The 27,977-nt window shown below is 31.7% G+C and overlaps 3 protein-coding genes across 7 annotated transcripts; 1 reads left to right on the top strand and 2 right to left on the bottom strand.

Annotated features, from left to right (window-relative positions):
- Positions 1-4,469: 4,469 nt before the first annotated feature.
- Positions 4,470-8,089, bottom strand: LOC100791752 (protein BOLA1, chloroplastic). Of its 2 annotated transcripts, XR_416044.3 has the most exons (3): positions 7,587-8,089; positions 5,556-5,605; positions 4,470-4,660 (listed from the first exon to the last, which is right to left on the bottom strand). XR_416044.3 is itself a non-coding variant. In XM_003534057.4 (2 exons), the coding sequence occupies exon 1, from the start codon at positions 7,935-7,937 to the stop codon at positions 7,623-7,625; it is 315 nt and encodes a 104-aa protein (XP_003534105.1). In that variant the 5' UTR covers positions 7,938-8,072; the 3' UTR covers positions 4,470-4,660; positions 7,587-7,622. The 2 variants fall into 2 exon arrangements, 1 of the variants encoding a protein (XP_003534105.1); XM_003534057.4 differs by lacking the exon at positions 5,556-5,605 and having other exon boundaries at positions 7,587-8,072.
- A 1,396-nt stretch (positions 8,090-9,485) lies between these two features.
- On the bottom strand, positions 9,486-10,810 carry LOC100792976 (inactive protein RESTRICTED TEV MOVEMENT 2). The gene is made up of 2 exons (XM_003534060.5): positions 10,524-10,810; positions 9,486-10,019 (listed from the first exon to the last, which is right to left on the bottom strand). The coding sequence occupies exons 1-2, from the start codon at positions 10,633-10,635 to the stop codon at positions 9,667-9,669; spliced, it is 465 nt and encodes a 154-aa protein (XP_003534108.1). The 5' UTR covers positions 10,636-10,810; the 3' UTR covers positions 9,486-9,666.
- Positions 10,811-17,698: 6,888 nt separating this feature from the next.
- Positions 17,699-26,578, top strand: LOC100784504 (E3 ubiquitin-protein ligase RING1-like). 4 transcript variants are annotated; one of them, XM_003534045.5, is made up of 2 exons: positions 17,699-19,087; positions 24,487-24,615. In XM_003534045.5, exon 1 carries the CDS (start codon positions 17,937-17,939, stop codon positions 19,065-19,067), a length of 1,131 nt encoding a protein of 376 aa, XP_003534093.1. In that variant the 5' UTR covers positions 17,699-17,936; the 3' UTR covers positions 19,068-19,087; positions 24,487-24,615. The 4 variants fall into 4 exon arrangements, with proteins under 4 accessions (XP_003534093.1, XP_040860905.1, XP_040860904.1 ...); XM_041004971.1 differs by lacking the exon at positions 24,487-24,615 and adding an exon at positions 23,642-24,440 and having other exon boundaries at positions 17,758-19,087; XM_041004970.1 differs by lacking the exon at positions 24,487-24,615 and adding an exon at positions 19,444-23,383 and having other exon boundaries at positions 17,758-19,087.
- Positions 26,579-27,977: the final 1,399 nt, after the last annotated feature.

Raw genomic sequence — 27,977 nt, 5'->3', positions numbered from 1 at the left:
TATAAAGGTTTTTTTTTTATTGCTAACCATGTATGCAATACGTATGGATTAAGTAAAAAAGCTCAACAAAAATTATAAAAATACAATAACTATTCTATCAATTTTTTTTTATTTCATCAAATCCTATTTGATTTATATCTTATTTAATCTTATCAAATTTTATTTGATCAAATATACAAATAATTATCTTATTATTTGATTTATATCTTACTCAATCTTTAATTAATTAATTAAATCATATCTAATTAATTATGTTATTATATTATATTTTATTTAATTAAATATGTCATTAATTAATTAAATCACATTAAATTTATATTTAGCTGCTTCTTCTATGTTTGTAAATCCTATAGATTCCTACTAAATTAACAATAATATTATTCTTATAATATTATAAACAATAATTCACATCTAACATCGAGAAAATCAATTATTTGATTTCAACCTTATCATTTTTCATTCTGCAGCTTTTGTCCCTTCATCTAAATGTCTAGATCGATTGTCATTTTCATTAAGTTCAATCATCAATTTCTCCATATACCTGAGTAGACACATAGATACAAACAGATCAAATATTTTATATTAGGTTATTTTTTGCATGGCCATGCATATAATGCGCCTCACTCTGTCAAGAGACCTATGGACATAAATACTGTTATGTAGGATAGACGAATCTTATCTACATTTCTCAACATAATTGATTCATTATAGACTTAAGTATTACTTTTATGATTATCCTTTGGATAGGATTAAAGACTACAACGCTTACATTTAAATTGGAGTTGTTTCAAGTTGAAAAACTACTATCACTTTATGATTGTGGCGAGAAACATTTTTGACACTTACATAACTATTAATTATGACACTTATAATATGTCTAGTATAAATATAAATATTACTCTTAATATTCATATTTTTGTGTCAATTTGATATTTCATATGTATGACTTGTGAGATGTGGTTATCATGCTACTCACACACTAGTCTTTAATGCATCAATGTTGTCATGGCCGACAACTTTGACTACAAACACTTTAAGAATTAGGTTATATTATTCAATGAATCCTACATTATCAAATAACTCACTTATTTTAAGAATTTTACTATATTATAAAATAAATAACATAACAACTAAAATGTCTCATATATAAATATAAATATAAATCAAATTTGTAATACAAATATAGTCTAAAATGAGATTATTAGGATTAATTCCAACAAAACTAATATGAGATTTAATAATAATTTGAAGTTTGAGTCTCAAAATATACATTTAGGTTAATATTTAGAACTAAAGTATAAATATTGGTGCGTTGTATAAGAAAATGAAGGATATTATATAATAGGTTTTTTTTACTGCAAATAATATGTTGCTATTATCATAAAGATTTTTATTTCATATATTTTTTGTGTGGTGTTACAGTGGGACTAAATGCTCAAAAACTAGAAATCACAAAACAAAAATCATTGAAAGATTAGCTTACAAGAGAATTTGGATACAAGTTGGAGCTTGGTGGTACAAGTGCATTCCTTCTTTCAAAGAGTGTATCTTTTTCACTCATCAATCAACAACTTGATTTGCTTTACAGAAAACATGATGACACTCAACATTTCGATCTTCAGGAAAAACTTAACAATATCATTATGGAATTTGTACCATTAATGCCAACCTTAATAGATTCTTTTTTCTTCATTCTCCAGTTCATAAAAAAAAATAGATTTGATTAATTCAGACCGAAAGGTTGATCAATAATTATTTTGATCAAGGATCAAACTTAAATAATATTAAAACGGTTTAACTTTAACTTAAACACATTAATCATTTTTCTTCAATCACTTAATTATCTCACTAGATTATCTCACATATTAATAATTTGTATCATTATATAATTGATGATCCAAGTTCTTTTAAAGTTTCACATCAAATTAGTTCCAATGTAGAAGCAAGTAATTACTTGCTTTTACATGCACCCCGAGGTTGAAAAACACAATATCAAACATGTGATTAGAGAAAAAAAAGTAAATTGACTAATTTTTTTAATTAAATGTGTTATATATATATATATTCACGCATGCCTCACATCAACAACAAATTCCAACAGACATTAAGACTTGAATCCTATTGCCATCTTGCTTTACATTGTTTCCACATCGTTAGGATGCATAACTGGTGATTTATTAATTGCTTGATCAAAACAACTGAATCTTTCATCAATAGCAATAGCTAGTGAATTAATTAAGAAAAAAAAGATAACACGCACAAATACCAGATATCTCAATTTTTTTTAAAACAAAGAGCACGTGTTTCCAAAATTTCTTTGCTTCCAATTCAAATAACAAAATAAAGAATAAATAAAGCAAAACACTAATCCATGAAATTAATGTTACCAAGAGTTACTGATATAGACAATTTAGTACACAATGTGAGAACTGAGAAGCAAAACTTATTTTGAATTGTTCACCCAGCGACAAGTAATTTGACAAGACAATCCAATACAAGGTAAGAGGAGGATAATTTGCTTCTCTCTAATTTAAGAATAGTGCTAAAGCAATTTAACAAGTCAACTAAGTAACTAAACACAAGAACATAAAATCCTTCATCTGCTTCTATCCAAAATAAAGTAACGTACAACTGCTTAATTTACAAAATTGACAACAGCTCTAATTCTAATAGGCTAACTTATGCATAAATGTCATTAAAAACTTACTTACTTTGCCATGTACTGTGGTAGACTGAACAGGAAGGAAAAAAAATTCAAGAGAAGGAAGCATGGAAGATCTTTTGTATTCATTAGCATTTGACACAACTTCCATGTTTGTACCTTATATGGCCGGTATTATCTGAAGCAACTGCACGTATTATGTTGTTGGCATTTGCTATAAGGTTTATTTCTTCAGGGACAGAAAGTAAACAAATTGTTTTGATTCATGAGGCATCAGAAAAGCAAAAACTGAAATTGCAATAAAGGGAGTAAATTCGAAAATACCTTTCGAATGACAAAAAAAAGTTCATAGTTAGCTTTTACATGCCTTAGGACAACCAATTTGAAAACCTCAAAGTGATAAGTAGCTATATATTGAAAAAAGAATATATTTAAAGTCCATCTCTAATGAGAAAATAGGTAAGGTATTAACGCAATAAATGATCATAAGTAAATTAGAAAATTAAATGCTAGTCACTTAGCCTTCTAAAACCCCCATTCCTTATATCTCTTTTGTCCATTCTAATGTACAGGTAAATCTTAGAAGGTCATTAAAACAAACAGTCCTTGAATAATTACCACCAAAATAAAACATAGCCTTTGAAAATAATGTAATTAATTATGCAGCAATAACTTCAAAGAAAATATCAGCAAATTTAACACCTAAGACAGCTCCGACGATGAAAATATAATATAATATGCTTATACTTAAGTTTTCATTGTTGCAAAAGACTACAAGAAGTATGTAAAAAAAAACCTAGATATTTCTACAAAATGTGGTAAATAGAGTCAACTATGAGATAAATATTTCCAAATAATCATGTCAATTTCAGTGTGGTTTGTTATCTGAAACACAAACATAGTGTGGTGACTGAAAATACTTGAAAGTAGATTAAGCATATCAACAGTACATTGCAAAGAAAAGCATAGTTATTTCAGGTAAAAAAAATTTTTTTGACCATTATCAGCTTTGCAATATTAAAATGAACCAAATAACACATGATGTCAAAGGAAATATAACGTGAATCCATTACATAGAATTAAGTGTTAAATGTGAGCATTTCTTCCAATAGGATTCAAACCTTGTTTCATGTGAGAAATGAATCTTCTCTACCGGTATAAATTATTACATGATTTGAGACTATATATAGTTCCAATCAATGTGTATATTTATATATCGTAAATTGAAAAAATTGAGTTATAGAATTTAACTGGAACCATAGAAAAGTGGTGGTTTGAGATAATTTCCCTTCTACTAGAGTCTACTCTTATAGATGTGATTATACATGTATATGATTCTGATGATGTGATTATGCCTTTAGATATTGCTGCTAGATGACATTATTCTTGTATATGTTTGTGTATCGCCGGTTATTTCTTGTAGTATTCGTGTCTGGATTCTTACTTTTTTGGCATACCATATTTGTTTGTCTATGTTCTAAATTCAACCAGTGGCTGGGAAGTATACATTTCGAGACCCTGAAGATTGTGTTTGTTGATGATCATATTAGTGGAGACCATAGGTTATGGCTCATGGGTACTTAAGCTCAATTGAACACTTCAAGCATGTTTGGATGTTAATTTAACCATAATACGAGGTGTGTTTTATCCACAAATAACATCGTTAGCTTTGAAGATAATTTCGAATTTCAAACTATATTTTGATTAGAAATTAAAAAAGTTACTTGTATAGGTGAAAGCGTGATATCCAAAATTTAATCCAAATATGCTTGTATATGTGGCTTAGACAAAGATGGTGCAGCGAATGTAAAATCAAGGTCGAAATTTTATATTATTGTAATTATAATTGTTATCTGTCCCATAATTCAATTACTTCCACTAAAAATCCAAACAATGAAATGCAATTTGCTGTTCTCTGAGGATTTGCAATCATCTTTATAGTTGATACTTTTAAGCTTCAAATCCAGTGAGACATCCTCCCAGCAAAATTGAATGAAACTGAAAGGGGTGGTAAAATAAAAGTCAGCATAATATCAAGAACAAAGAAGTTAGAGAAGCATATATCGAGAGAGAAAAAAAAAGAAGTGGGGGGAAGCATATATCCAAAAAAAATAAGTGAGAGAAGCAACCAAACAATCCTGAAATCACTTCTTTTGTAAAAACTGTCGACAAAATATCAAGAAGTTTGACAGAAGCTCCTCAGATTTACTTTCTTCTACACATAATAAGAAAAACTAATTAATTTTCAGAAATTGGAACGATGGAATTAGAAGTTTTATGGCATCAGGTTAATTCATCATAGGAGCTTTAGTCAGACTTTATCAACAAAAAGCACAGGACTATCATTGTAGAGCTTCAGCAGACATGACTCTTAAGTCTTAAACTTATAAAAATTTATCTGATATAAAAATAATATTAAACAACCTATAAATAACATAAATGCATAAATATAACAATAATACTGACAATTATTTAACATTTTAACTCCACAATAAAGCAAAGTGGTAAAACCACATACGCCTAGATCCACCAATATCAGACATCATGTTTTTTTTTTTTTTATCGGCAAAGATAATATATTAGATAGATAAAAAGCAGTACCAGAGGTACTGATATACAAATATATTAGACCTTACTGCTGGTTCCACAGTCAGACAGTCCTAGTCTAAAGGAGAACCAAAGTAAGGAATAAATTATAATTTATAAATGCATCAGAACAATAATAAATAAAACTTATTAGAATAATAAACATAACACTTAATGAGCTGATAGGAAAGTAAATGGACCAAAAGGTATTAGATTTATAGTTACATTAGTGCTGAATGGATCAAAAAGTGAATGAGCTTATCACTGATAAGTCAAAGTGAAAACAATGGACCAAAATTAGACTCACATGAGTGGATGAGCTGAATGGGTCGCTGTGACAGAGGAAGGAGCTTTAACCTGTTGCAAATGGCAGAGGAAGGTGTGAGTGTGACAGAAGAGGCGACTTCAACACAGCCAAGGGAGAGACAACTTCAAAACAGGAGAAGCGACATGCAAGAGGAAAAGTAAGGGAGCGGCGACTTCAACACAAGATGTCTCCATTTTATGACTTCAACACAGCAGAATGTGGACTCTGTTTTGTGAGAAAATTGAGCCCTAATCGAGTGAGAGAAGACATGAGAGAACTGAGCCCTAATTGTTTGGGTCCAGCCACAACTCAACATTCTTTTGCTGTGCATCTAGTGCAAGATGAATTCATGAAATCAGACCCAAGCTAACTATTTTTGGCTGATTTTGAACAATCCCCACCCGAAGCGATCCCACCAAGAAACGATTCCAGAAACAAGTGAGTGCAATTTGGAGAGGAAAGCTCTTAAACTCAGACAATTTAACGAGTTAACACCTGAGTTTGATAACAATGCATGGAATTGTGGAAACTCATTGAAAGCATCCAAGACAAAAGGCCAAAGTTTACTACCATGACCCGTATCCCATAAAACTCATCTTACTAGGGTGAAACCACCCTTGCACAAAAAAAATCTAAAAGGCAATTCAATATGAGAAGCTTTTCACATTTGCTATTGCTGGGAGCCCCCATTGACATTACAAACTAATGACAAAATTAAATCTAAACATACCAAATTCTTTGAAAGAAAAAAATTAGTTTGCCATCATTATCAATACATGCACATCTAAAATGCAAGAGTCTTAATTAAATAACTGTCACAACACAAGATAAAGGAAATTGTCAATTAGACACCAGAAAGTTTTGCAATAAGATAACTCAAATTGTTATGCACATCCAATAAGTAAAAGTACACAAGCATATTAAATAAGTAGAATGAAAGTAGCATATAATCAATTTTATCACAAATAATTGTAAAACATCTCACATTCTATGGATCACTCAGCCACATAAGATGATTAAGGGTTCATTCACAGAGCAAACTCAAACCAAGTAAATATCTAAATATCATATAGTTAATACAAAATTTAAGCTTGTGTTGCTTTAGTCCTAGAAGTTTTCATCTTTACAAATTAGTCCTTTGAAGGATAAACTTGTTCACAAATTGACAACTTAAAAGGCTAAACTTCTTAGCCAGTTGACACATTTAAAAACTAATTTCAACTATAAATATGCACTTTGAAGGATTAAAGTACCACACAAGTTATCAATAATAGGACCAAGTTGTACATTAAACTTCTCTCATAAGTAAAAATCAACTTATTTACCGCAGCTTTTGAAGGAGTTTGCTAGAAGAGACAACTTTTATAAAAGTTAAGTGCATAAGTTGATTTTAACTCAGGTTTAATACATGAATATGTCTCTGAACTTTTTGAGCATTTTTAATAGTAATTAAGTCCTTAATCTTCAACAAATTTTTTAAACAAATTTCTCTAAGTTAGTTTACTACAGCTTGAAACTGCCATAAAAATAACAATATGTGGCTGTTTTACCAACTCCAAGACCCAATTACAAAAATTGTAAGAGATCTAAGAACCCAATTACAATTTATTTTTAATTTTTTTAGAAACTTCATTAAAAATTCCCAAATAATTCAATCACCTATTGATGTATTAACCCTCTAACTTATATTATTCTCTTACAACCGTTTATAAAGTTTATCTAAACAGGACTTTACTTAGTTCCACCATTCAAAAAAACATGATTTTGTAGCTTATGCATAAGTTCACTTCAACTTATGGAGGAACTTCTTTCATCTCTCTTCTTATTTTCTTCTCATATAAGTACTCAGGGAAAAGTTTATTCAAACAGACCCTAAACCTTGATTTTACTCTCAAACATATTTTTGGAACACTCCCATCGAAAATCCAAACACACCCTTAATTTCCCAGCATTCAAAAACCCAACACAGAAAGACCCAATTGCGCAAACAAATTCCAAACGAAGTTGAAGACCAAAGCTTTATGAACTCACGGCGGAAAAGCCTCGAACTTTGACACTCCCGACGCGTCACTTATTAGGGTTTGTTTCGTGGAGCGTTTTGGCGACGATAGAGAGGGCGTGGAGGCCGCTCTGGAGCTCCTCGGCGAGGAGGTCGTAGACGAGACGGTGTCGTTTGACGAGGCTCTGGCCCTCGAACTTGGGCGATACGATCTTCACGTTGAAGTGGGTTTCTTTGTCGGAACTTCCCTTCACGGCGGCGTGGCCCGCGTGCTGGTACGACACGTCGTCCACCTCCAAAACGGTGGCTTCCAGCGCCGTTTGAAGCTTCGAGCGAATCCTGCTGGCTCGAGATAGCAGCGCGCTGGCTCCTCTCGAACTCATTGGATCGGATGAATGGTGGCGTCGGGTTAGGGTTTTGAGAACGGAGGAGTTTCCGCAGATGAAAACATGGACAGAAATTGGGGAGGGAAAGTTTATATTTCCACCTCTGGCTACTGACGGATAATATCCGATTATTATGACTTCATTCAGATTTTTTTATAATCAAAAGTCGGGTATGGGTACAGATATTACTAGATTTGTCTCGACCTCGAATCCGTTCCGTCACTTAAAATATTTAGAATTTTTGTATAATTTAATTAAAAGATATAAAATTTTTATTACTAGTTAATTTTATTTTAGAATTTTTACATAATTTAATATTATTTTCTTAACGATTTTTGTAGACACATGTACTATAATAAATTTATTGATATATAAGTAATTAAAAATAAATATTTCGCAATCAAATTATTTTTTCTAAAATCAATTTTTTAATATTTTTTTAAAAAAATAATATTTTTCTAATTTGAATCGGGTATGGGACGAGGTCGGAGATATTCGATACCCAACAAGTACCCGACGGATACGAAGATGAGATAATAAACTTAAACCCGATATCAGGGATATGTTGGGAGGGTCTGGGTAAGGGATTGTGAAGACAATACCCGTCCCGTCCCATTGTCATGTCAATGTATGACTTTTTTTAATTAATTTATGTTATTTCAGTTCATCTTAATAAATCTATTAATTATTTGTAATATCATTTTAAAATTATTATTTTTATTTATTTATTTTGTATTAATATTTAGAAATAAAATAATTAAATAAAAATATATATATAAATAAAAATAATTAACACATCTAAAAATTAAAAAATTATCTTATGAAAAGAGATAAATAATTTTAAAAAAAATCTTATAATACTCTTAGTCTCAATCAATGTTTTTAGACTAAATAATTTATTGTGGTCCTTTTTTTTTCTACTTTAAAGACCAAGGTGTCATTCAATTTATTAAGTTAAAAATTAATGTTGCTATGGTAGTGTGTGTCATTAACCCATGAAAATTTTGAATATGAAGGGAATAAAACAAGAGTTCTTCCATTATATAAATCATATTTACAAATCATGTGAATAGAGTCAGATCTTATCTGGGTTATCCATTTTGATTCTTGAGAGATAAAAAATTAATTCAAATTTAACTTTTGAATATACAAAAAGTATAACTAATAGATGATTAAATTTGTAAGATCATTTTATCAGTAAATTATAATATTTAAGATCAATTTAATAATAAATTATATTTTTGAGAATCAATTTGATATTAAATTATCCACATAACCCATGTGTCACATTATTTTACACATTTAGAGACTAAATTTAACTTTTTTTTTATCTTTTAGGACCAATTTGTTACCTTCTACCATTTTTAAAAACCAAAATGAATATTTATCCATGTTTTTTAAGTTATGTTTAATATTTTAATTATTCTTAAGCTTTAATTAATTAATTAATTAATTTTTAAATCGAACTTTTTAGGTGATATAACCTCTAATAAATAAAAATTAATAAATAACACTAATTACCATCAAAGCATGAATGAATTTAGGTGATCCAAACCACTATTATTATTCTTCGAAGGTAATGTTACAAGTAAACATAAAATATGAACACCTTACTCACTTTTTCTCATTGCCACATAAAACATTCTGAAAGCATGCAATCCTATGCATTATTATTAGCATAGACCATATCCTGATTTTAACCCCACCTCATTGTAGTTTTTGTGGTCTAGTACTTAATCAACTTTCTTATTGCATCACTACTTACTATTCGAGCTATATAAGTCCCAAGTGCCACCACGAAGACCACTCCAATTGCAACTTTAGTGGGTGATATTCTCTTTCTTGTTTCTACCCCCCAAATTAAATGTTTCTCCATGACTGCTTCTTTAGGCATTGCAATGAAAAGAACCCCATGGGAAAACTTTGCACGGATTGAATTCATATTACATCCTTTTGAAATTTTAATTTCTTTACGGAAACGGCTCCATTTATCATTGGATGCATCCACAAGCCTTTCTCCATGAATTGTTAGGATCCCCCAGTCGTAGGTTTGAATCTTAAGTTGCTCCTTTTTGAAACCTATAAAAATTTAAGACTAGAAAAGATCACCATGTATAACATTAGAATAAATTTCATCTTAATTTATTATTATGATTTTCTTTACATTTTTAGTTGATGTCTGTAATATTTTCTCTTACTACTTATCAAGTTGGGGCGATTAGTTATAATATTCTTAAGTTCCATATCCTTAAAAATGAAGGTGTAAAGTTTAGAGAAATTAATTAGGTGATATATGGGAACATTATGTCACCTCACACGGATAAATAGACATTTGTAGGTGATTTAATAACAAATAGTAGTCTAATAAGCGGAACATTATTAGAACTTAAAATTTGAATTTAATATTAACTTAAGAAATTAACACAGAAGATGAGAATTTTTCCCACTTACATATTATATTTTTGTTATGGAATCTTCAACATCTAATTCTAATGGATAATAAATTGACTCAAAATATAATTTGCATATTAAGATTAATGTCATCCAAATAAGAACATATAAGGAGAAAAGGAATTTCAATACCCTTCAAATTAATCTCAAGAGTCGCTTGTCCATCCTTTGTAAGCCATTTGCAATAAGGCTCAAAATCCTCATACATGCGATTACGAGTAGCTTCAGCAGTATTGCTTTCCATTGCAGGTGATCTCTCTTCTCCCTTTAATTAATTGACTTGAGATTTTTCTATTGCTAGAAGTAGTGGAAATGGATTGAATGAATAAAAGAATTGCGATTCAATCTCTTTTTATAAAGGCTACGTGGCAAGAATTGGCGTGAGGTTTTCTAGTTTCATTTTCCTTTTGGTTGAGAATAATTCCTTTTTGGTTTGAGTTGGTTTTCTATAGGATGTTGCTTGATTCTATCCTTGTATTGCATGGTGAGAATCAGGTGTGTAAACTGTAAATGAAGGAAACCTGTGTTTTAAATTCCTTCCCCATTTTATATTCCTTTTCTTTTCTTAGCTTACTTTTGATCCTTTTACTACAACTTAAGAATTTGAGATTTCATTTTACAAAAAAAAAAAATGTTCCAAAAACCTTGTGAGATGTGAACTTTTTTTTTTTCGAAGAAGGATTAAAAAGCTAAAAATGAGCTTGGGAACTAGAATCAGTTAGAATTTGTAAATGAATAGCTAGCTGAGGTTTTATCATACAATGAATTGAGCTGCTAATAAATCTTGCTTTCAATCTAAGCCTTTTTTTTACAAGGCTTTCAATCTAAACCTAGTAGTAGTTTAGATCAACTTCAGAAAAATATATATACTCCCTTTGTACAATCTTATTGCATCGGACTTTGCATCCCTTGTGCTTAAGTCTGTTTTAAAATATGAGAAATGCTACCCACTTGGCATCCCTGTGTACTATCATCAGCCTTGACATCTTTTACATTCTTTTTCTAAGTTTTTTTCAAGTTTTAATTATTTTCTTTCCTAACTTATATTAAATGAGAATCTTATTGTTATTTGTTTCTTAAAAAAGATAAAATGAATTATATAAACTTATCTCATGAGTTAATTAAAATCAATTTATACACTTTAACTTTTAAGAAAGAAAAATACTAATCATTGTCCTTAGAATATTGATTAAGAAACTAAACTCAGAAATTTTTTATTAAGATACATAAAATTGTGTTATTTATGACTTTTTTTACACTCTCATATGATTTTCACATTAAATATTTTATTTTTTTAATTTTTTAACCAATACCCTAAAAACACTTGTTAGCAAAATACTTTAAGAAAAATTAAATAAAAGATTTGGTCAAAATATATAACAGAAGTGTATTTTCGTGATATATGTATACATATTTGACAAAAATATGTTTCGGTTTTTATAAAATTTTATCGAAATACAGAATGAAAATTTGTTTTCATTATGTTTTTGAGGTGTCAAACATTTAAGAAGGGATTATCTGATGATTACTATAACTTTGAAGAATTAGATAGTGATGGTGAAACAAATGATGAACAAACTGCAGCCAACTAGTGACTGCTCTGTTTAACCAGAGATTTTTGTATTGCCAAAAGTTATTATAATGGATTGAATGAATGACAGAACTGTGGTTTAACATCTTTTTATACAAATACATGACTGCATGCAAATGATATTTTGGCCAGAATTGTAATGGGGTTTACATGGTTTAGTCTTACTCTTGTTTGAGAGTAATTTCTTTCTGGTTTGAATACGTTTTCTAAGGGGTTGTATGCTTCAATTATAGTATTGTAAGTGAGAGTCAAGTGCATTCAACTTCCAATGAAAGAAAACGGTGTTTTAATTTTTTTTCCCCACCTTGATTTATTTTTCTTTCCTTATCAGACTTTTTATTCCATTTTCCAATGAAAGAATAAGATATTTCCATTTACAAAAATATTGATACATGCAACATGCTTGTGAGTTATGAATTTTTATTTTATTATTTTTGAAATGAGGAATACAAAATTTTGAACAAATTTTGATTTACTTGTTTATTTTATTATTTTACCCCCTCAACTAAAATTAGAACCACTTAATATTGTAACCACTCACTAATAACTCTTCACTTTTTCATTTATACCATATTAACAAATAATATCTAAAATTGAAATCAGTTTTTTCTTTCTAAAATGTAATTTTGTTTGTATTGTTTCTTTATTTTGGTAATCTTAGATTTGTATGTATTAACTACTAATTAATACCCATAATTTGATAGTTGTAAATTTATTTTTATTTTCTTTTCATATCTCTTAAAATTTCTCTTTTATTGATAATTGTTGCAAGATTTATATTTCTTAATGATTGTATTGGATAAAGTATTTTTTAACCCTTTTAAGCATCAACATTGTAAACTAACTAATGTTATCTAGAAATAACAATATCTTTTTAAATTTAAGATTTTACACTATCCCGATATTTTCTTAGTTTTTTCTTAAATAAATAAGTATTTCTTAAATATATTCATTTCATTCTGTTTTTAAAATCCTTAAGTACCTCATTACTTCCTTTAATTTTATTTTGGTTAAATTACTCATATCTTTTTTATTCCTATAGTTTAAAAGTGATATCTATAATTTGCATTTTAATTTTCTTTTAGTCTTTATAATTTAAAAGTGATTTTTTAGTCCTTATATTTTATATTTTAATTCTCTCTTAGCATCTATAATTTGAAAATGATTTTTTAGTCCCTATAATTTATATTTTAATTACTACAAAAAAATAGATAAAAATAATTAGTGATAAATTATCAATTATTTTTTATTATAAATTATCTTGTGAAAATTAGTTACGAATTATTTGTAATATTTTTGTAGTCAATTGCAATTGATAATATTATTCATATTTTGATGGTAAGAACTAAAAAAAATTAAAATATAAAATATAAAGATTAAAAAAAATATTTTCAAATTATAGAGACTACAAAGAAATTAAAATGCAAATGATAAAGAGAATTAAAATATAAATTATAGAAACTAAAAGAAAATTAAAATGTAAATGATAGGGACTAAAAAAAGTACTTTAAAACTATAGGGACTAAAAATGTATGAATGGTGAAACTATATGGATCAAAAGAGTAATTAAAGCTTTTATTTTTTATTCCAACAAAACTTGAAATGTTTTTTTTAAAGAAATATAAAAATTATTTTTTCAACAATAAAATAAATATATGATAATGTCTGAGTTTTTTTTCTTTTTAATTTATATACAATATATATAATAATACAAAAATACATCGGCTGTGTTTCCCGCTAGTTATATATGACCGCGTCAAATTAATGTTTGGTTCTTCCCTTAGCATTTGACATTATCATTTTCATATTTCAAGTTTGATTCTACTTTCCCATCCCAACACTTCAACCCATGCCATAATCATACTACGCCTTCCCCCGCACTCACCTACCATGTGTTCCTCAGCTTCAGAGGGGAAGACACACGTTATGACTTCACTGGCACTCCCTACAAAGCTCTTTGAAACAAGGGAATTCATACTTTCATTGATGACGAGAAGCTTCAGAGAGGAGAGGAAATAACACCAGCACTTCTGAAGGCAATTCATGAGTCCAGGATTGCAATCACTGTGCTCTCTGAAGACTATGCTTCTTCCACGTTTTGCTTAGATGAACTTGCAACCATCCTTCACTGCGCTCAAGAGAAAGGGATGTTGGTTATACCTGTCTTTTATATGGTGGATCCTTATGATGTCAGACACCTGAGAGGTAGTTATGAAAAAGCATTGGCTAAGCAGAAATGGAAGAAGACGGCTGTGTAAAGTAGCGGACTTCTCTGGCTATCATCTGAAAGAAGGGTATTCAACCATACTAATCTTTTTACTTTATGATTTTTATTGGATTAAGTTTCATTTATTTAATAATTTAATCACGTTAAAAATTTAAGAGAAAATGAAATGCTTGCTAACCTTGACAGCATATGCATTAAAACTTCTTTTTGTTTGAGACAGATCAGAGATGGATATGAATACAAGTTTATTGAGAAGATTGTTGAGCAGGTCTCTCGGGAGATTAATCCCGTTTGTTTACATGTTGCGGATTACCCAGTTGGACTAGAGTCACAAGTGCTACAAGTAAGGTGGCTTTTGGATGTTGGAACTGATGATGGTGTCCACATGTTAGGGTTTCACGGAATGGGTGGGGTAGGAAAATCAAACAAATGTGGGCTAGAACACCTCCAAAGCATCCTTCTTACGAAAATACATGGAGATGGAGAAGGACATCAACATAACAAGTTGTCAAGAAAGAGCTACAATGATACATGATAGGCTCCAACAATTGAAGGTTCTCTTGGTTCTAGATGATGTTGACAGGCTCAAGCAATTACAGGAACCTGTTGGAAGACCTGATTGGTTTGGTCCTGGTAGCATAATTATCATCATCTCCACTAGGGACGAACAATTAATTGCTAGCATCTCATAAGGTTAAAAGAAGGTACAAGGTGAAGGAGTTGAATGAGAAGGATGCTCTTCAGTTGCTTACACAGAAAGCTTTTGAAAACGAAAAAGCTGATCCAAGGTACAAATTAAGAGGTCTTAAATCTTGTAGTAAAGTATGCTTCAGGCCTTCCATTGGCTTTGGTAGTGATAGGCTCCAGCTTGGTTGGAAAAAGTATGGAAGATTGGAAACTTGCTATCGAAAAATATAAAAGAATTCCAGAGAATGACATCCTAAGAATTTTTTCATTTTCTATTGAGCAACCTATTAATATCAAAAAAATAATTTATGTGTGTCTAATTTTAAGAGAAGAAATTATTTATCCTTATAAAAGAATGATAATGATACATAATATGAAATTTGTTTAATCAATCTTTTTTATTTATTATTTTTATTATCTTTAATTATAATTATTTTTAACCAATCTAATATATTATTATATATATTAACATTTTTTCAAAATAAAAATAACATTCTAATATATTAAAATAATTTAATCTATCTTTTTCTTTATTAAAATATATATTTAGATATCTTTATCTAAATAATTATTGAATTATTTTTGAATGTCAGATAGAATTCCGACACTGACAAGCTTGGTTTTGATTTAAAGTTTAAACTAGTGATGTAGGTAACGACTAACTTTAAGGGTAATTCTATGTTGAAATGGACTTATTATCAAACTTACAGCAATAAGGGTAAGATGAAATGAAATAAACAAGTCAAAGTGCAACAGACCACACAATCTAATTAAGAATGAAATGCAGAGGATAAAACGTCGAAAAAAAAAAAACCAGTAAGGCAAAGATACTATGAGACCATACATGCACATGTGACAAGGAAGATGTTGTTAAGAATGGATTATCTTGCTTTTTTTGGAAAAGAGAAGGGATTATCTTATGATAATTATAACTTTGAAGAATTAGATGGTGGAGGTGAGACAATAAATGATGAGCATAGTCAGAAAACCCCTCAAAAGTTTGTTGTCCTTCCTTTGTAACTTGTAAGCCATTTGGGGTAAAACCCCCCACACAAACTATTGGTAGTTGCTCCAGCAGCTTTAGTTTCCAGTCAGGCAACTAGAGATTTTTGTATTACCAAAAAGTTATGACAATTGTGAATCTGTGATTCAGCATCTTTTTATACAAACATAGGACTTCATGCAATTGAGATTTTTATGAGGATTTGTAATGGGATTTCCATGTTTAATTGTCCTATTGGTTGAGAATAATTCTTTTTTGGTTTGAATTGGTCTTCTAGAGGGTTGATTGTTTCAATTCTGGTATTGCAATCAACTTCCAACGAAGGAAAACCGTGCTTTAATTTATTGCAAGCAAGCTTGAGAGTAATCAACTTTTCTTTTCTTTTTTTACAGGGATTAAAGGGCAAAAAGTAAGGTTAGGAACTACAATTGTATGGGAAAAAGAAAAAAAAGTTGAATATTCCTAATTATTTTATCAAAATGATTGTTGTAGATTACACATCTTACTTTTTTTACTATACAGTCTGTACTCATTATGTCCTTTTTTAAAAAATGCCAAATTTATTTTTCAAAAATATTTTCAATGCTTTCAAAACTAATTGATAGAGCTTAGAGAATCGTTAGAGACATGAACTTGTTGGTTGTTTGGAAGATTCATAGATTCATAATGCCTTTTCCCTCCTTTAAAACTTGAGAAATGAGAAACGCTTATCAGTAGACACTGCAGTGCAGCATCTGAAGCAGTGTGAGTGTATTTTTGGTTGGTATATGCTTTGAAGTTCCAATAGTTCTGGGAAAAAAACATTTTTAATATTTCAGTTAATAACTTTTACATCATCTTAAACTTTTTTCTTTTTCTTTTGCAGGTGTAACCTTTTCCTTCTTATTGCTAGAATGATCAAGCTGGTGGTTATGATAAATAGTTTGATAGATCAGGAAGAAGAAGACTTAAACTGGTTAAATTTGTAGCAGTGTTGCTTAGGTTTAATCATACTACTATATTGGCTGCTTATAGCACTTGAGAAAGTGAAATTTATGAGATGTGGAATTCCAGTTTCTCTGACAATATGACCTCGGTAATTTAAGCCCAGTACACATCATATATCAGAACCCCAAATACCAACAAATATATTGGTCTTTAATTATATATGAACATCATAAAGAGACAAATGGACCTCTTCCATTTTTTCATAAAGATCATCAACATCTTGAGTGTTAGTTTCAATAATACTCAGTGTTTTATCCTTCCTAATAGCATAAATTTAGTCAAATTGGAGAAGAATGTTCTCCTCCCAAACCTTATAGTTATCACACTTTAGGGCAAACAGGGTCCAACTCGTTTCATTATCTGAATTCAGTCTAAAGTTAATTTAGACGAATTTGAATTTTGAAATTAGACTCCTCATAGTTTTTAGAATGGATTAGAGTTATGCTTTGGGTTGTGCCATTATATTCTTTTGATATAATTTTTTAAAACAATTATGTATTCAAATAATTTTTTATTTAATAGATAATATTTTTGTAGTACAACATAATATTACTGTAATATTAAAAGAAATACCAATTTTTCATGTACAGAATTTTTAAACTATTTTACACTTTAACTAATTTACCTACCTATCAATCACAAATTCACAAAATTATTTCAATAAAAGATAACTCCTCGATGGTAACAAGAAGCATAGTATCCATTTTCAATAAGTATAAATGTTAAATAAGATATACATTAATTCAAGTTTTATACTGTTTTTTTATTGTATAATTTAATTGAGGGGTTGGAAAAGTGAAGATGGTCGTGTCTGGTCTAAGTCCCGCCGCGCTTAATGTCAACTCCCGAAGTTAGCGCGTGACTTCATCCTCCATTCACCGACTCAGATTGATTTTCCACGTTTATTGATATTTACAATTTTGCCACCACTCCATCTTCCTTCTCTCTCTGTTCCGTTTAGTTGCAATCCCTTCCTTCCTACTTCTATTTCCCTTCTCTCATTATCCTCTCTTCTCTTTCTCTCTCTCTCTCTCTCTCTTATCCCTTGACATGTCTTCTGCCGGCGGCGACAGCGGCGGCAGCGCTACTTCCGGCGAGCCTCGCCAATACTTCTGCCACCAGTGCAACCGCACCGTCTCAATTTCCCCTTCTCCCTCCTCCGATCTCCTCTGCCCCACTTGCAACGGCGGCTTCCTCGAAGAACTCGAAATCCCAATCCCCGACCCTAACCCTCCTAATCCTTTTTTCTCCGACTTCCCCCTCGGCGGCGCCGCCACCATTCCCCTCGTCCTCCCCGGCGCTGCCACCTCCCCTCCCTTCGGCGATCTCTCAGCCCTCTTCGGCGACCGATCCGACGCTGCCGCCTCCGATGCCTTCAACCCCCTCGTCTTCCTCCAGAACTACTTCCAAACCCTAAGAGCCGGCGGGGGCGGCAACCTCCAACTCGTGATCGAGTCCGGCGACCCCGGCGGAGTCTTCCGCTTCCCCGGCGTCACCCACGGCGACTACTTCTTCGGGCCGGGCCTCGAGGAGCTGATCCAGCACCTCGCCGAGAACGATCCTAACCGCTACGGCACCCCGCCGGCCTCCAAGTCCGCCGTCGAGGGCCTGCCGGACGTCTCCGTCACCGAGGAGCTGCTGGCGTCGGATTCCTCGCAGTGCGCCGTTTGCAAAGACACCTTCGAGCTCGGCGAGACCGCGAAGCAGATCCCCTGTAAGCATATATATCACGCAGATTGCATTTTGCCGTGGTTGGAATTGCATAATTCTTGTCCAGTTTGTCGGTATGAATTGCCCACAGATGATCCTGATTACGAGCAGAGGGCTCGTCGTGGTGGCGGTGGCGGTAGTGGTGGTGATGGTGCCGGAAGTGGGGCAGCTCCACAAGTGAATTGGAACATGGCATTGGGGCCCGCTGGTGGTTCTGCGGATTCATCCGGTGGCGGTGGCAGTGGCGGTGATAGTTCGCAGAGGAGAAGATTTAGGGTGTCTTTGCCGTGGCCGTTTAGGCAATTTGCCGAGACAAGTAATGTTGGGAGTGCCAACAATGATAGCAACAACAACAACAACAACAGCAATAGCAATAGTGGTAGTAGCGGAAATAATGGTGGGCAATCGAACTCTGGAAACCGGGGGAATCAGAATTTTGACTCGGAGACCAGACAGGAAGATCTCGATTGAGAACCACTCGTGTTTTATATGTAAGTTTGGATGTTACCACTTGCTTTTGAGTATTGAATTCTGGTTCCATTGGATGGCTGGGCGTTTTGCAAATTATGGTTTAGGTTTTTCATTGTGCTGTTGTCTGTTTCTGATGGCATCATGATTAAGATAATGAAGTTACTGTGGTATTTTCTTTGAGCTTGCAGCTATGGAATATCTGTGAAGGAAAAATTCTCTCTTCATCTTCAATAATATTGTGGTTTCTAAACTTACAAATTCAGCTAAATTATTGTGCAGCTGCTACTTTATCTTCTTTATGTTCCCTGGGTTGTGTATGATTTGGGGGGAGAGGGGGTATGAAGTGCTTTGGTGATGTTTTGTTCTGTTTTGTTAGACACAATCACCTTATTGATCAATGTCCGCAATTATGGAAGTTAGCATGTGCCATCAAAGGATGTGAGTTTGGTTTCTCTTTTTTCTGACTTGAAAAGCAAAAGTCTTGACTAAAATAATAATTTATGGCCGACTTACCTCTAAGGAGATAAATATAAAAATTCATTGTCACACCAGTTTTAATCTTTTGTATTGTTTTAATTTGAGAAGTTAGCAACTAGTACAGCAAGCTTGAGCCACCATGATTAGAACTTTGCTTTCATAATATATAATATATTTATATAATAGTAGGACATATACTTACAGTGGTTCACTATGATTCTGTGAACCATTTGTTGCTTGAAAAAAGATCTACTCAGTTGCTAATATGAAATTAAATGCATGCCATGAAGTGGGTATATTTTATAAAAATTATTTAACTTCTTGGCGGTCAATGACTCCATACTGCATTATTGTTAATTTAGGAAGTAGTAGATTTTGTTAGAATACTATGAATTGTCTGTTTGGATTGTGTACAGAAGCTATTGTTAAGCAGGCTGATATAGGCCCATGACTAAGAAATCTATGGGCCTGTTTGGTTTAGTGAAATCTTTTCTGTTTCTATTTTTTGTTTCCACCAGCAATTACAAAAAGAAAAAAAGAAAGGTTGCCACATTTTCCTCTTTTTTCTTTCTAAAATTGTGATGCATTACTTGTCTTACTCATTCATGTAAAACCCCTTTTAATTTCAATGTCTATCTCCAAAACCCAAGTTTAAAGTTAGCCTCTTCCCTTGATTCCTCAGTCAAAGCTATATCATCTATAAAAAGCATGCCTGTAGGGATAATCTTTTGTATTTCTTTGATAAGCATATCTAAGAGACTAAGACTAGATTAAAGAAGGACTCAAGATTGAGCCCTGATGTAAACCTATCCTTATAGGAAAGTACTTAGTTTCACCTATATCATACATGTCTTGACTCTTGAATAACATGAAAGGATGGATATAAGCTACTCGAACAGTTTTCTTTTCCAAAGTCTTCCACAGCACTTCTCTTGGCACTCAGTCATATACATTTTCCAGTAAATCTCTTTCTTTGCTTTGGTACCTTTCCATTAAACGTTGTAGAAGATAAATTGCTTCTTTTATCCACCTTCCTGGCATGCATCTAATTGATTCTCTATAATCCTAGCCCCTTCTCTTAAATCTATGTTCAATCACTTTTTCCCCATAATTTCATGGTATAGCTCACAAGTTTTATCCTTTGTAGTTTATAATACACCACTACACTACTTATAATTATGGCTTTCCATAAATTCAAATTCAAGGTTTAAGAAGGAACTATTTTGTTTCTCGTGTTCTGGATCAGTACTCTTATGCTTTGTTTGGATGGGGAATAAAATAGAGAAGAAAGAAATAAGAGGAAAAGAAATAGAAATGAAATGAAGTGGATAAGATATGTTTGTTTGGATGGGTGAAATTAATGAATGAATGAAATAAGAGGTAATAAGAAAACACCATTTTAACCTGAAAAAACTCTTGTAACAACAGAGAAAACCTGCAATGTGTGGACAAAATCAAAACTGCTTTCACAACCCAATATTGTGTTTTGCTGTTCAAAGTCATAACATATGTAAGTCAGCACATTTGTCCTGTTAACAATTTGGTGCTGCACATGAATGTGGTAAAGATGTTGGACCTCTTAATGAGGACCAATGCGGATGTGATGAGGGAGGATATGCAGAAAAGGGTGAAAGATTTTCTGTGAAAAAATCGATCTCATTTCATGCCTAAGATTAGAGGAAGAATTTTATGTGGGACCCATGAAATGTTATCATTTCTCACTCCCATTTTCCTTCAAACATGATTGAAATGTTACCTATCTCTCTCATTTCACTCCCTTCTGTTTTCCTTCCTCATATTTCAGGCGAAACAATCCTAGTGTTACTGCATATCTCTTAAAAATTATTGGTTTGTAAATTGAAATTCAGATTACCCCGATAACAATTATTTGGTGGTTTACTCCATACTGCCGGATTTTTGGCAGTTTTACCTAACAGGGTTTAGACACATTCAACGGCAAGGATCAAAATAGAATTAAAAGTGCATGTGTAGGGATTAAGGCTGTGTTTGGTTTGGTGTTAAACCATCTTCAACGACAAAGCTTCATCTCACAGGAATTGCGTTGAACATGCCTGGAAACATGTGTTTTGAGTAAAACAAACTCACTAAAATGTCTAGTTTTAGTTATAGGGAGTAAAACATAAAAATGGTGCAAGGATAAGGACCAAACGAGTATTTAAACCAAAACTAAATAAAGCACATATAATATAATATAATAATAAATTAAATAAAAATATTAATAAAAAAATTCTGAATAGCAGCTATCTCACAATTTGCCATCCCACTATAGCGGTTTTGGGATTGGCCACTCCATACCACTATCTAGGATTTTGATAACTATGGTAGGCCTGACAGAATATTAAGACATTTATTTTCTTCAAGTTCAGTCATTATTTGTTTGCACTATACAGAGACTCTCTTGGGGTAATGGTTCGTCACGTGTACCTGACATTAAATAGGTGGAGTCTATTTAAAGTATTTGATGAGATAAACTGAGAATTTCAACACGACTTATTGATGTTAAAATTTGACATGAGAATTCCAGTCTTTTGGATCTCTTATTGTTATAGATTCTGTTTATTTATTCAATTAAGTTAAATTTCATAACAAATAATGAATGATAATTTCCATGGACAATGTCAGACCTCAAGATTTTCCAAACTCAATTTTCCAATCTGTCTTCTGTTAAAATTAAAATTTCCTTTCATAGGCAACATGATGATTCTCTTGATGGCAGATGTTCAGTAATAATGTAATATATCAAGCTTTTTTGAAAGAAAAAAAAATTGTTATTCTTTTTAAGTATTATGGCTAAATATGAAGGATATGAATAAAACTTCGTACCCCATTGCTCGGAGGCTCTTCGCTATGCGAAGGTATGGGGGAGGGATGTTGTACGCAGCCTTACCCTTGCATATGCAAAGAGACTGTTTCCGGATTCGAACCCATGACCAACAAGTCACCAAGGCACAACTTTACCGCTGCACCAGGGCTCGCCCTCAAATATGAAGGATATGAATAATGAAGCAAATCTTTTAGCACTAGAAAGTGTTCACCCAAGATCTTGGTTTTTGTTAACAGGCGGCCACACTTTGCTAGAGAAACCATTCAGGAAGTTTGAGTAATTATATTCAAACAAGTGGACCCTATTTTATTTTATGCGACTATCCATAAAATCTCCCCAATCAGTTTTATGTTTTGTCATTAAGTCTAGTGATAGAAGAGGAACACTAATTGATAAAGTAATAAAATATAATATTGAATACTGAAATCACACACAATGCAACAATACACTTGCTGTCCCAGAGACAAAATAGTCTCATACAAAGAGTATTCTCTGTTCACAAACAGCAAATAACTACACACTTCCTAGTTACACAACCTACTATAAGATATATTCTAATACTCCTAATACATAATTACCTATGATTGTTTTTTTATGCATAACTGTCATACAGTTTCTAGTACAAAACTGCTTCTAGTAGATTTGCTATCAGATATATACTTCTAAATCTTAATACATAATTATCAGCAGTTACTTTCTACACATAACTATCATCCTGCAGTTTCTAATACAAAATTGCATTCTAATAGATTTGCTATTACAGAACCAGTTATTTTCTCACTTATACTCCTAATTATTAATTACGTCCAATCTATTAATGGAGCTAAACTTGGATCTTAGTTCCCATTATCTACACGTCAAAGCCAGTAGACCTAGCATTTTTTAGGGAATTAACGAGCATGCTATAAATATATTTACAATTTACATTTAAGACTAGAATCTCTTGCACCTTATCTAGGCTTTGAAAAGCCTATTAAATAGAATTTTGACTACAGGCTACCTTCATTAATTTGCTTTTAAGTTCCAATACTGCTAAAAAGACATGTTTGAGAAATTATTGGTACTGCTTGATCTGGATGGCATACTTGCCCTTTATTGAATTTGAATTGGATTTGACCATGCCTTTTACTTTGGCAAGTAGCTATATTTGATGATGGATAATGTACAGGGTGCTTTAAAACTTCTCTTATTTCAGTGCTAAGGGTCATGGCTTCATATGCTTCTGTTTTTTTTTTTTTTTTCAAATCTGAAGGACCATATAGATATCAATTATCAACGACAAAAAAGTATGGTTCATATATTCATTGAATGATCATTATTGAAGTAATGTTATTTTCATTTTTCCTGCACTTCCTCTTATTCTTGAAAGATTTCAACTCTTGAATTTGTTTTAGTTATTGATGGACTTTCTATGTTCATTGTTGAAACTTGTAGAAGTCATGCTTGCTTTCTTTAGGGCCTTCTTGGTTCCTTGGAAGATTTCAATTGTAGAAATTGTTTGTATGTTTCTTTCTACTATCTTTGGCTTTTGATGCTTTCTGTGTTTCTCATCTGCTGACTCAAACAAAAGTCACCAAATTTCTAATGAAACTATGATGCTAGATGAAACATTGGCCATCTCTGCCACTAAATGTGGTATGCGATTTATCCATGCCAAAATTCTATCTTCACAAGTGAAATAAAACTTCAATCTTCTTGCCAGGAACATTAATTGTAAAATGTAAAGGAAGTCAAATCTTGTGGTGTATTACAATTTGATAAGATATTTATCCCTGATAATTTTGAAATTTCAAAGAGCAAGGCTTGTTGTATTGTTTGTGGAATGTGTGTTCCACTGTTTCTGCACTTGATAGCTTGTTCTTAAGTTGGAGTTTAATTTAGAAATCTTTGTCCATGTATGAGGCATTCTTTTTCTTTTTGTTCTTTTTTAAAAAGAAATATATTGCCACTTCCAAATGTCCTGGAAGTTACTTCTATTTTCTTTTCGTGACCTTTTGCTGGAGCTACAATATAGTTAGCATCTGCTATATGATATTACTTATCAGACGCCATACACTTGAGCATGCTTTCATTTATTTATTTTTAATGTTCTTGCAGGTATGAAGAGTTTTTTCAAAATTGCAGCATTTTGTTGAATAGAAATGATGTTAAATATCAATTAATGTTTTGTGACAGTTGAAAATGTTATATTTGATTATAATGAACTTACGCAACTGTCCATCACCATTTTTTAGAGTTCTTTATATAATTATATGTACATTATTGCTTCAATATTTCCTGAATTTTGTTTTTATTGACTGTGACTCGTTCCCTTCGTCTCTTCTACGCCATATCCTACTTCGTTGTGTTAGCCTAATCCTTCTGCTGCATCGGTAGCAAAGCTACAATGCACTTGGTCTTCACCCTAGTTGGTAGAAACACTCTTCTGTAAGTTAAAATTTATTGAAAATTAAAATTTTACGGATTTCATGTTTTATTTAATGAATTCTTCATGATTATGTACTTTTCAATCAATTCTAACATAGTAAAGAATGTGTTAGAGGGTGCATTGTGAGTATTCCTTATGCAATCTGAAAAATTGGAACAGAAGACACCTACATCACCCCGACCATTACTTTCGTAGATGGGACTCATTCTATTCTTTTTCTCCTAAGAAATTCGTTAGTTTTCCTTGTTCCAATGGAAGCGAGGGGTAGTCTTCAGTCCTGTGCTGAATCAGTAGGTTCAGGACACGTTAGTTTCCCTCACGCTTAATGCCATTTGTTAACTTTACAAAGCACTTGTCTAATGGTTAGTTTGACTAGAAAGGTCAACTTGTTCACCCCCAAAATGGTGGCATTAACTTTGCCATCACTATAGGACCTTAGGTTCTGAATGAATATAGGTCATAGGTGGTGTCTAATCCTTTGTTGAAAAGTTTCAATGTTTCCTTAAGTCGTGGCACGCACTTTGCCATCAACTGAGGATACTCATCCTGTGTAGAGAAATCTTTGTGGAGTTATTTGGCCAATACCAATATAGTATTGACTCAGTTTGTTCAAAGATGATGTCATGTCTTGGAAGTGATAGATATTATGAAGGTGCTTATAACATACAATAATTAATAAGTTCCTCGTTGCGTACCAGTTAATATAAACCTTGGATATGTTTATTAAAAAAAATCAATAAACAGATAAATGACACCTGATACTTGATAGAGATGGAAAGATGAAGTTCTGAATTTTGTGGATTAGTCCCCATATAAAATTCTTCAGGGGTTAGAAGGAACCAAATACTAATAATTTAAAGAAAAAAGCGGTCTAATTCTAAGATCATGATAAAAGTTTTTAACTAATCATTGAATTAAATGTTTTAAACTTAAATTATAAATACTAATTAAGTATTAATAATAGTAAGTTATATTTTATTAAATAAAGACTTAAATATATTTTGATCTATTATGTTTAAATTTATCATTTGATTTCTGATAAAAAAAAAATTTCACATTTATTCTTTGATAGTTAAAAAGTTTTATTTTAGATATTTTGTGGTGATTTAAAAATGATAAGTAATTATTTCAAAATCAAATACAATTTTTTTTTTGCAATTAAAAATTGCTAGAATCAATTAACGTAAAAAAAAAAAAAATCAAAACAATCTAATGGTCCATGATGACCTACTAAAACTTTCTCTGCTTCTCCCTTTTTGGTGCTTCTGCCAGGACATGCTCCCCTTGGAAGTGATCGAGAAGTCGACAATGGCCTCACCTCGGTCATCGCCTAGAAGTGCTCCACTTTGTAGGAACTCCAACTGCAGCGCTACAGCGACAACATTCTCCGCGGGATTGCCGCTTGTGGGAATCTGCAGATTCTGAGGTGACCAGATCTAATCCACAACGCCTCCGACCACCATAATCGCGAGCGCCACCACCACTGTCCCACGGCGAACTAACCCATGTTTGGCAAAGATGTCTTCATGTGTGCGTCCCCTGTGTTGCCGGAAGACATCAATGGGTCGCTCTCTCTCTGCCCCCTTCGTCCTCCATCTTGTGCACGCCGTTGGTGTAGTTGGAGAGCATGGCGTGCACAGCCTCGCAAAAGCCCCCAAACGGGGAGAAGTGGAGAAAATTCTAGTACTGATAATGGCTCATTGGATTCCTTTAATTGATTTTGGTTTTTAATTATTATAAAATTTAAATTTGATTTAAAAATAAATATTGATAGTTTTTAGTTGTCATAAATTATATTATTAAATATTTAATGGATAAGACCTCACGGTGGGATTTAAAATATTTTTTTTAAAATATCAAGAAGCAAATACAAAAATATATTTAAACTTTATATAAATAAAAGTGCTAGTAAGTTGGCGTGTTATCTAATAATCTTTGTTACAATTTTTTTCATGGAAATCTATTATCACGAACTCTTAACAATTTTTTTCTCTGTTACAAACTCTTGACAAATTTGGACATAAAACAATTTTTTAATATGAAAACTAAGGTAGTTTTTCCATTACCTTGGGAAGGCTAGATGTTGTTATTATTTTAATCTCATGATGTGAACACAAGTTAGTGATCGTTTGACAGTTCTAGACAAACCACTCCTCTTTCCTCATCCACACTAAAAGGATTGCATTATTTTATTTGACATGCCATCATATATTGAAATGAAAGGATTGGGAGGAACAACATTTTCATAGGTATATAATTTTCATTTTTTTTTCTACTTTTAGATGCAATAAAAGGGAAAATTGAAAAATAATTACTTATGTCATTTCACAAATGTAGTTTTTATTACGTTTACTGTTTTGAGTAAGCTTGCGGATTATAATTAACTATGAATCTTGTATATATTGTAGAACCTAAGAAGGAATCTTAAGAATGTGATGGAACCCGTTGAATTGCCTTCTCGGAGTAATACTATTTGACTCAATTATTTGTTAGGCATTAGTTTTTTATTGTTCATAGAAAAAAAAGATTTGAATCTTACTTTCATCACATTAATTATTTGTGATCAATCAATTGATTTTTTAGCATTAGTTTATGATTACAATAACTTTTTTATTTTTAAGTATAATGAGAAATTGGCTTTTTAACTAATGAAAGAAGGTCTGAAAACAATACGAGTAGAAGTGTAATTTACCCAAATTCACATTCGTTGATGAGTTAACACTTATCATCTCAACAACTAGATTTTTTTTTCTTAAAAGAATTATTTAACAAAAGCCATTCAGGGCAGTACACTTGGTCACTGGTTAGGTATGTGAATAGAAAAATGGCATTAAACATGATGTATTCAAAATGTGATAAAAAGCAAAAATATCTGTATAATGTTTTAGTGGTTTTTTCTTACTTGACATGAATAATTTTATTTTGTAATTATTGAAACGAGGTATATTATTATAAATAATGAAGTTCTTTTTTTAAATAACCTGTATATTGAGAACTCAAAGGTATTTAGGATTAGAAATAGAAGAACTAAAATTTAATATATAAAATTTTGTTTTATCAGTATTAATTTTGAATATCTAATTAATTGATATTTTATTAAGTGAAAATGTAGAAATTCATGAATTAAATTGAGTGCTTCTAATATTGTATTTTTTGTGTG

Source organism: Glycine max, chromosome 9 (genome assembly GCF_000004515.6).
Source record: "Glycine max cultivar Williams 82 chromosome 9, Glycine_max_v4.0, whole genome shotgun sequence".
Lineage (NCBI taxonomy): Eukaryota > Viridiplantae > Streptophyta > Magnoliopsida > Fabales > Fabaceae > Glycine > Glycine max.
The sequence above is the reverse complement of the archived record's forward strand: the minus strand, read 5'-3'. Positions and strand labels throughout refer to the sequence as shown.

Coding starts and splice junctions, on each gene's coding strand:
- LOC100791752 (XM_003534057.4), bottom strand. CDS start 7,937: ATGAGTTCGAGAGGAGCCAGCGCGCTGCTATCTCGAGCCAGCAGGATT.
- LOC100792976 (XM_003534060.5), bottom strand. CDS start 10,635: ATGGAAAGCAATACTGCTGAAGCTACTCGTAATCGCATGTATGAGGAT. Junction 10,020..10,523: donor TCTTGAGATTAATTTGAAGG/GTATTGAAATTC, acceptor AAATTTTTATAG/GTTTCAAAAAGGAGCAACTT.
- LOC100784504 (XM_006587362.4), top strand. CDS start 17,937: ATGTCTTCTGCCGGCGGCGACAGCGGCGGCAGCGCTACTTCCGGCGAG.